This window comes from Astatotilapia calliptera, chromosome 8 (genome assembly GCF_900246225.1).
Source record: "Astatotilapia calliptera chromosome 8, fAstCal1.2, whole genome shotgun sequence".
NCBI classification, from domain to species: Eukaryota; Metazoa; Chordata; class Actinopteri; order Cichliformes; family Cichlidae; genus Astatotilapia; species Astatotilapia calliptera.
Window position 1 is genome coordinate 9,185,060 of NC_039309.1, and position 10,133 is coordinate 9,195,192.

The 10,133-nt window shown below is 41.0% G+C and overlaps 1 protein-coding gene and 1 long non-coding RNA gene across 2 annotated transcripts; both read left to right on the top strand.

Annotated features, from left to right (window-relative positions):
* Positions 1 to 86: 86 nt before the first annotated feature.
* LOC113028382 (glutamic acid-rich protein-like) lies at positions 87 to 8,728 on the top strand. Its single transcript, XM_026178622.1, has 3 exons — positions 87 to 375; positions 1,955 to 2,282; positions 8,331 to 8,728. Exons 2-3 carry the CDS (start codon positions 2,015 to 2,017, stop codon positions 8,726 to 8,728), a joined length of 666 nt encoding a protein of 221 aa, XP_026034407.1. The 5' UTR covers positions 87 to 375; positions 1,955 to 2,014.
* Positions 8,729 to 9,298: 570 nt separating this feature from the next.
* On the top strand, positions 9,299 to 9,715 carry LOC113028232 (uncharacterized). The gene is made up of 2 exons (XR_003273213.1): positions 9,299 to 9,425; positions 9,502 to 9,715. It is a non-coding gene; the product is annotated as an uncharacterized LOC113028232 (long non-coding RNA).
* Positions 9,716 to 10,133: the final 418 nt, after the last annotated feature.

Consider the following 10,133-nt stretch of genomic DNA (forward strand, 5'->3'; position numbering starts at 1 on the left):
GGCATTTGTGGCTCACTAGGCAGACAGTAGGCAAGTATTGCTTCTATGGGTGTGTACGTGTGTGTGTAAATAGGTCATTACAAAGACCTGCAGCTTTGATACTTAAAGAACGTGAACGAGACGGAGACAGTGAACATGTAACCTGTTTGGTATGCATTTTTAAACAGAGAACACAAAAGAGATATTTTTCTAAAGACCTGGGTGAAAACATCTGTCTGAATAATCTTTGAAGGTTTGCACTGCAGTGGAAACACAGACAAACACTGATGTGCAGAAAACTTGAAGAAACACGGAAGTATTTGTTCAGGAGGGTGGACGATCAGATCTGCAGAGCAAAAAACTAGAAGCTACTTGGAACAAGGACAGAGAACAAAGGTGAGCGGCAAATTATGCTAATGAGTGATTATAACAGTGTTTTATGTTTTTGCATGGAATCAATTTAGTCTGTTGTTTTTACTGTGTGTCAGCTGTTGGGGTGCGTTTTGTTCAGCAGGAGTAGACGAGATCCAAATGATGCCAAATACAGCTGCTGCCAAGAAATGTCGCTCCCTAATGATTAAAAACTATAAACCAGTGCAAAAATGACAATTCACTATAGACAATAAATAACTAAATATAATCCACTATCCTCAAATCACACATTACAAATACTTAGCGTTGGTTTGTGAATTTTTGTTGCTCCCTAAATTGGCGCGCAAATCATCAAAACTTTCTGAACGTGTTCTTTCGTTTAAAGTTACTGAAAACCATCAAGTTTTCACATTTCAGGCCACTTTGTGAAACTCTGTGGGAGAACAAGTTTATTTCCTTCTATCAAAATATTTATCAGGTAGCGTGAAGGTGATATAACCTTTTTTATTTTGATCTGAAAGGGAATATTGCACACTTTTTTTCACGATTTCAAAGACCAGTCTTATTATTAAGACCGGGTTTATTATTCTAATGGTCACTTAGCCTTTAAACATTGTAAATTTACCATAGGTAGTAGAAATAAAAGTAAAGAGAATGAATAAAATGTATGTGCTCCGAGCTAGTGTGTTAGCAAATGAGGAAGTGTTCCAGTTGTTGGGAAGTTTTTCAGTTTTAAAAAACTGAGACTTGTTCTGTTTGATTTTTTGTTTTGTTTTGTTTTGCTTGAGGTTGAATTTTACTGCAGGCATGTTCAGGCAGCTCCTCCACACACAAAGACAGGGAAGCACGAGAGGCAAAGATGGGGTATAACTCAAAGCAAATGGATGTTTTACCTGCAGAGAGAGAAAATGGGTCCAAAGGATTTTGTTTTCAGTGCTTCACAGCTCTGCTGTCCACAGGTTGCTGACAGAACCAACTAAAGTTGGAATCACATCTAACTGACAATTTAATTTTTGTTTTGCTTTAGAGTGGCCTCTGTTTTTATTAGGGTGAGGGTGTGTTTTCTTTTCTTTTTTTTTTTGCTTGTTTACTTTCTTCTATTCATTTCTGACATAAGAATAAGCTCCAGAAGTTAATAATTTCAAAGTTGCACCAAACTGATAATATTTAACACAAACATGTCCATAATGTTTAAAGTAATCCTTCTTACAAATGACCTAAACTAATCGCAGAGTTCTAACTTTAATCTCAAAATTCTGAGAAAAAAGTCAGAAATCAGAGAAAAAATAATTCTGAGAAAAACATCAGAATTCTGGAAAACAAGAAGAAAAAAGAAGAAAAAAATAGCTTCCATGTCTGAAAAATAAAGCAGGCACTGAAATGCATTAAATCTGCTTGGCCAGCAGACCTTCCAGTTGTATATTTGGCTCCATTCCTTAGCAAACGAGCTCAGCAAACACTTTGATGACAACTTTATGGGCTGTCAGTATCAGACAAAACAATTTTTTATCTGTTACATGATTTTGATGTTTAGATTTAGATAGTCATTTTGTTCCACAAATTACTTCTAACATCTTTCTTGTCTTTCATCATCAATCCACAGACCTGAAGACCCTTATCAGCTGATTGTGCACTTCCACATAAGACTTGCTGACAGTTAACAATGACTACTCTAGCACAAGTTAAAAAACTGCTGAAAGATTACCTCGACGAGCTAAATGAATCTGATCTAAGATCCTTTCAGTGGTACTTGGCCTTGAATGAGACAAAGGGACAACAAACTATCAAGACATCTCATCTGGAGAATGCTACCAGAGAGAAAACTGTGGACAAGCTGGTCCAGGTTTATGGGGAAGATGATGCTGTGAAGGTGACAATTGACAATTTCAGTAGCATTAAGCGCAATGACCTGGCAAAAAAGTTAACTGAAGGTAAAATGCCATGGTGGTGTTGACACATCATGCAAACATTGAATATTTGTTCATTTGCATCTTCTTGTCTTGTTCATTATCTCTCCCAATGCGTAACATACCGTCGATTTGTCACGTCCATAGGCCTCTCATAGTAACACAAAAGGTAACTTTCCACGTTCTTATGAAATGCTCAGTTTTCAATTCAATCAAATAGAACGCTGCAAAGCGGCTTTCTATTCCATCCCTAATCTTAACCGTACCCTTAACCATAACCTTAATCATAATTTTAACCATGCCTAACCCTATCCCTAACCCTGACCCTATCCCTCCTAACCATAACGTTGTTAAGTTGATTTTCATGTCACACGTAAAACACACTTAAAGATTCATTCCAACCGACTCTCATGTGTCCGAAGGCGTAACTGTGATGGGGTTACACCGTCACAGAACGCTGACAAGCAACATGAGTGCAGGCACGCACAACCACAATTAGATTCCACACTCTTCACACGGTGTTATTGTGGCTACGTGTCGTTAAGCCAACAGGTCAGATAAACAGGAAGGGGTGACAGCTAATTCAGATATCCTGAACACAAAGGAACCACAGAGACTACCTCACAGTCATTTCATTATTTACACACCTGCTGCCTGGGCTTTAAGGGGGTTGTCTGCAAGAGGAAGACGACTCAGTCCATCATCATTACTGTTGTTCTTGTCCTCTCTGTATTTAATGAACATACTTATATGCTCTTAACAATACCGCCTATCGCATGATCCTCTTTGACGCCAACAGAGGGACGGCCTTCATCTCATGAAAAAAACTTATCAATGGCTTGTGATCCATGATAATCATATACTTCCTGCCATACAAGTACCTATGAAAATACTGTACACCTGTCACGGTTAACGCTGGCCAACCATGGGGATGTGGGGAAAGGAGGACCCAAATGCTGGTCTCTTTGATGCAACAGTGCATTTATTTACAGTGCAGGGAAAATAACAATAAATCCCCAGTGCGTTCCTGACTCCCCTGACATATCTTCTTCCCAGTGTTAGTGTTCTTTGTCTCCGCTCCTTAGTGTTTGAGCACCCATGCTCGCTGCCCTCTCATCTCCACACTCTCCTGTGGAATAACAAAGAGGCAGCCGTCAGACACACCACAATGCAGCAGACTAAACTTACTAACTGGCCAAGAGACTAACGTGAAGTCACGCAATGATCCAGCATCGGATAGAGCTCCATCACACTCTTAAGCAGCTCCTCTGACGAGGCTTGATCAGCTGCAGGTGTGTGAAGGTCTTCAGGTGTGGCCAACCACCTGGCAGGGCCACACCCACCAGGTCTGAAGGTGCTCCCAGATACACCTGCATCCACACACACACACACACACCAAAAATACACATGTCCATAATTGCTCAGACCCAGGACCCTGACAACACCAAATATTAAAGCCAATCCTTCTTTATCCAGCTGTTAGTAGTTCTTTTCTGTTACGTTCAGTGTACGTGATGCAAACCCAATAGGTTTCTCCTGACCATCTGCTGAGCTATCTCTGCTCCCACTAGGGGGATGCATTGCAAGAAAAAATCCAATCTTTCTTCTCATCATAGTGCACCAATACACTACTTGACAGTAGCAATAGTTCCTTTGACTTACAGAAAACCTTCTTCTGTTCTGGTCCCCAACACCACGGTTCCTCCTTTCTCAGATGCTTGTGCAGTGGGGCCAACAGCATGGACAAGTTTGGCAAGAACTTATTATAGAACTTCAACAACCCCAAATAAGCTTTGAGCTCTGTCGCTGATTTTAAGGGTGGCACCTCCTGCACTGCTTTCACTTTTGCCGGCACTAGACATAATGTGGTCATATCCACCCGATGTCCTAGAAATGTCACTTCCTTCTCCATGAACTGACATTTGCTCCTTTTTAAACGCAGCCCCGCCTCATCTAAGTGCTGCAGTACTCCATCCAGTGTCTGAAGATGTTTTTGGTCATTTTTTGTAGTCACCACAAATCCTGGCACTGGAGTCTGGCTTTAGTATTGGTACAATGGGTGCTGCCCAATCAGAGAATTTCACTGGCTGGATAATTTTCTCCTCCAACAGTCTCTCCACTTCTTGCTACACTTTCTTTTTCATAGAAAACAGAACTAATTGTGTCTTATATAAGCAAGGTTTGGAATCACTGGTGTCTTATATAAGCAAGGTTTGGAATCACTGGTGTCTTATATAAGCAAGGTTTGGAATCACTGGCTACATGTATCTTTGCTGCGAACCCCTTTAGCGTTCCTAGCTCATCCTTAAACACTGTTGCATGTCTGGCCAGTATCTGCTGCAGCATCTTCTCTGCCTTCTATCTCATGTATAGGATGCCACTCTAGTTGGAGGGCCTTAATCCATCCGCGACCCATCAAAGTAGTTCTAGCCCCTTTAACCACCGCCATCCAGTGTTTTTCTTACTGTCTCTGAATTCCACCTTCACTTTGGCTGCTCGTGACCTTTGGCTACCTTGTGGCCTCCACACGTTCTCAGTTTGATTCCACACTTGCTTACTTTGGGTGCATTACTGCCTTTAAAAGGTTTTTTAAATGTCTCCTTTGACATGATAGTGAAGCCACAGCCCGTGTCTGTTTCAAAAATCACATTCTGTCCATTTACTTTTAGTTCCTTTCTGATGGGTTCCTCCCTCGGAATACTAATCTCCTCATGCATATTGTACATAGTCACACTACTTGCCTTTATGTGCTGATCTTTTAGGATTTATCTTTTTAAATTATGATCGTGTTCTTATTTGTGGTGATTTTAACATTCATATATGCTGTGAGGCGGACCTATTGGCTAAGGACTTTCTTGCCCTTATTGACTCTTTTAATCTCACTCAGTGGGTGAGAAAATCAACCCACACTAAAGGCCATATGCTGGACTTGGTATTGTCGTATGGACTGGATATTTGCATCACAGACATTAATGATGCTGGGATTTCGGACCATTTCCCAGTTATGTTTGATGTTCAGTTATGCAATATGGAACTGAACTCTGAGGGTCCACTGTGCTTATCGCGTCTGATTAATTCTGAGGCTGTTGCCCTTTTCTCTGCGGCCTTTGCTAACTCTGTCTGTTACGATGACATTAGTAATGCACCTCTCTCGGTTGATGGCGCAGTCAACTCTTTTATTTCTACATGCTCTTCTATTTTGGACACTGTGGCTCCAGTAAAGACTAAACGCCGTAAAACCTCTCGCCAACCCTGGCTAAATGAATACACCCTCGCTCTTAGACATGAACGTCGTCGAGCTGAGAGGAGATGGAAAAAAGATCAACTTCAGGTGTCCCTTGACATCCTGCATATGAGCCGGTCTAAATTTCAGAAGGCTGCCAAAATGGCAAAAACTTCTTTTTTGTCGAACATCATTGCAACTAATAGTCACAATCCTTGAGTTCTGTTTAAAATCTTTAACTCAGTGGTTAATCCTTGCTCTGATGTTTCGATGGGTGCCTCCCCGGCCCTCTGCGAAAAGTTTCTAAATCATTTCATAGATAAAATCTCAGTGTTAAGGGCCCCACATTCTCCGGCAGTAAATCAAGCCCCAGTTTCCGAATGTTCAACGGTTTTTCAACAGTTTGAACCTGTGTCGTTCTCGACTTTAAAGGAAATGTTGCTGTTGCTAATCACCTCACTGATGCTGCTAGGAATCTTGGAGTTTTCATAGATAGTTCCTTCAAACTAGATAAACAGGTTTCTACTTTGGTAAAAACCAGCTAATTTCTAAGGCTAAACCTTATATACCATGCAAAGATCTGGAGAAACTCATTCATGCTTTCATCACTTCAAGACTAGATTATTGTAATTCTCTCTACTTGGCCCTTCAATCTTCCCTCCTTCAGCGATTGCAGCTGGTCCAAAATGCTGCAGCACGTCTCCTGGCACTAGAAAGTATGATTCTATCACCCCTGTTCTAGCCAACTTACATTGGCTTCCTATTAAATATCGAATTGATTTTAAAATTTTATTGTTTACTTATAAAATCCTAAATAATATGGCACCTGACTACCTAGCTGATCTCCTCTGTCTGTATAGCCCTAAGAGAGCACTAAGATCATCGGGCCAACTGCTCTTAGTGCAACCTAGGTCTCGGCTGAAGACCAGAGGAGGCCGTGCCTTTGCCGTTGCCGCACCCAGGTTATGGAATATTCTTCCTCTTCATATTTGCGCATCAGATTCTATTCAATCTTTTAAATCACGTCTAAAAACGTTCTAGTTTAACCTGGCATTCCAGGCTAATTAGGGTAATTTACATCTGGCTTTGCATTTAGATTATGTAATTATTTTATATTTTATATCTGTAATTTATATTTTATATTGTGATTTTTATCTGTATCATGATTTTACTGGAAAGCATTTTGGTGTACTTTGGTCTTTAAAATGTGCTATATAAATAAATTTTGATTGATTGATTGATTTCAGCTTCTTTCTCCTCACTCTCCCCATTATCCAAAAGTTGATTCTGTTCATCTGGACGTAGCGTTTTGTGAGAGAAATGTTTCGTCACTTGGATGAGTGACGAAACATTTCTCCCACAAAACGCTACGTCCAGATGAACAGAATCAACTTTTGGAGATTTACTTTCCTGGATGATTGAGAATGCATCAAGATGTTTTCTCCCCATTCTCCTCTTCTAAGACATATGCTTGTTTTCCTTGTCTGCCAGCCACACCCTCCTTTTTGTTCCGTTTTTTCTGCGGACCCTTTTTATGTGTCCCACCTTGCCACAGTTGTGGCACTTTTCTGTAACAAACCTGCAGTCACCGGCCACATGATTTATCCCTCCACATCTGTAGCATTCCCTGATATCGTGTTGTGACTTCGAGCCGACGTCCTCCATCTTGTTCACCGATCCTATTCGTTTACTGAATCACGACTGCTCCGTCATGCTCCTCAAGCCCACAGTGTCTCTGTTACCTGCTTCCTTTGCTTGAGAAAACTTCAGCACTCAACAGCACTGCTCGCTTCTTCTCCTCCTCCTTAAAATAATTTGCGACAGAGAAGTAATCCAAAATCTCACAATATTCTTCCCAGGATTGCAACTCGCTATCAAACAGCACCACCAGGCCCATGGTGGTAGCCATCATTCCTCACCCAGAGTTATACTTTTGTTGGGGGTTTTCTGTAGGACACTGTAGGTTTCCAGAAAGTAGTCATAAATACATTTGTGATTATCATAGAAAATATGGCTGGAAATGAGCAAAGAAAAGTATTGTTTTGTGAAGAAAATTGCCTTGATTGATAATTATTATGCCTACTGGGATGGGCAGTGGAGTATAAAGGAAGGTTATCAGGGCCTACTGGAGAGTGTGAGATGGTTACGGTTGTGAGATGGTTACGGTGAGGGTAACATGTAGGGTGGTTCAGCCACTTGAGCTTTGCAAATAGACTACTTTTTTTTTTGTTTTTCATTGAGTTACGTTTATTTATTTTTTAAATTCTTTCTGTAATTAGTTCTTTGTGCACTTGGGAGGCCAGCATAATAAAGTACACACTCCGAACCCTGCCTGACTACGCCTATATTTGTTCGGGAGAAGTTTCTGAGAGGACCCCGCGGCAGTAACATGCTGACGATTTGTCACAGTCGTCGGTATGTTACGCGTTGGGATGAGAACCTGTTCATAGACATCATCAAAGATGGATGCAGCTTCTGGGGCAGAAAAATTAAGCCAATGATTAAATGCCTTAAACCTGCATTTCATGTAAAGGCCACCAGATGGCGACAAAAAACCTCCAGATCTATACAAGTCTCTCTGTAAACCATTTGCTCCTGAGTTCAAGGTCTCTGTCATTTATATTCGGTCATACTGAATAAAAATGGTCTGTTTTGTAAATTTTGGTTATTTTGTGATATTAAAAATGTGAAATTTCTTTGGTATTCTCACTCGTTGGCTAAGAACTCATCAGTACTGCATCCATCTTTTATAGTGTCTACAGCATTGGTTTAAATAGCAGTGACAGAGATGCCACACCCTTTGCACTGGATTAAATAAACAATAACATTTGTATATATTTTATTTTAAGCAACTTCCAGAAAGGACAAGCCAAATAATGAAGAGGCAAGTGGTGAATATTCAATTGATGAGGAATCACAAGATGAAGAGTGGAATGATGAAGAGGAAGAGGATGAACAGTGGAATGAAGAAGAAAACGAGGATGAAGAGTGGAATGAAGAAGAGGACGAGGATGAAGAGGGGAATGATGAAGAGATAAGAGATGAAGAGTGGAATGAAGAAGAAAACGAGGATGAAGAGTGGAATGAAGAAGAGGACGAGGATGAAGAGTGGAATGATGAAGAGGAAGAAGATGAAGAATGGAATGATGAAGAGGACGCAGATAAGGAATGGAATGATGAAGAGTCAAGAGATGAAGAGTGGAGTGATGGAGAGCCAGTGGTCAAAAAGAGAAGAAGAGTCCATTGATTGAAACCTCAATGATGAGCTGGAGGTGGGAAAAAATCTAGGAAATGTCGCGTCATCAGCAAGTCGTCTACAACCCTGAACCTCCAATTATTTTTGAAACTGTCTTTTCCTAGTGCAGGGGTGTCAAACTCAAATACACAGTGGGCCAAAATTCAAAACAGGAACAAAGTCGCGGGCTAACGTTTATATTTATTGAAATATATTTATTCTCCAGATATAAGAATGAATCTTTTTTTATGGACTCAAACACGTTTGAGTATTCAGTTTTTTCTGAAAAACGGTATATGGAACAAGCAAAGCTTAATACTAAACAATATATATATTAGCTGTATAATACCAGTAGGCCAGCTCTAATAGTAATCTGGTATGGCTTCGCGGGCCAAATGTAATTAGGCTGCGGGCCAAATTTGGCCCGCGGGCCAGAGTTTGACACCTATGTCCTAGTGGATCAACTGACCACTAGGAAAATACAGTTTTTGTCATGGTCCCTGTGCCTCCCCGGCCAGCCCAGTGTGGCCACAAGTGTTTGTTGTTTTTCTCTCACTCTGTCTCTCCTACCTGTCTGCCTGGGCGGAGCTCTGATTGGGCTCCTGCCCTTGGCCCACGCACCTGCAGCTGATCTCGAGCGGATTGCAGTTCTCTGGCTCTTAAGGCTGGGGCTCTGAGCTGTTCGTCGCTGGAATATTGAGTAACTCTCGTTAGTATTGCCTGGCTTCCTTGCGATTCTACTGTTCCCGTGTTTGCCTTCGACTTACCCTCGTCTGTGTAAACAGGTTTACCTGGATCAGCCCTTTTGTGACCCCTGGACCCCGTGAGTAGGAGAGTGAGCTGAGCTGCTTGTGTGGAGACTGTTTGGACGAGGAGCAGAGCGAGTGCGAAGAAGTGTGTCTCCCCAGCCAAGTGATCCCCGGGACCCTGGTGTTTCCCCCCCCTTCACGTGTATATAGTGCACCAGTGTGATTAATAAAGTGTCGTTGAACTGTGCTACCTCAGTCTGCGCCTGAGTCCGTTCCACTCCCGTGACAGTTTTCTTATTTCTGTCTGTTTGTAATTTTTTTTGTAATTTGCAGATGTTACTTGGTTTAACATGCTTGAGTCACTTGTAAGAATTGCTACTGACACAATTGTAACAAATTCAGATTTCTTGGTTTTAAAATGTTACACAGTACAAAAACTCCAAAAAGTGTTAAGTCCGCCAAAGAGTAATTTAATAATAGAAAAAATAAAGTAAAATATGTTGCAGACGTTTCTGTTGAGCTGCTGATGTATGGTAAGACTATTCTGCTTATGTACAAAAATCACAGTTTATTAATCAAATACCATCAAGATGATGGTTGCAAATAGTTTGTTTCACAGATTTTAACTTTTGTTTTTAGCGTGTTTTGTTTGGCAGCTTTAGCTTTTA

Bases quoted from the DNA above. Each gene is read 5' to 3' on its own strand.
- LOC113028382 (XM_026178622.1), top strand. From the start codon at position 2,015: ATGACTACTCTAGCACAAGTTAAAAAACTGCTGAAAGATTACCTCGAC. The intron at 2,283-8,330 runs GTAAAATGCCAT...TTTTATTTTAAG, and splicing joins GGCAAAAAAGTTAACTGAAG to CAACTTCCAGAAAGGACAAG.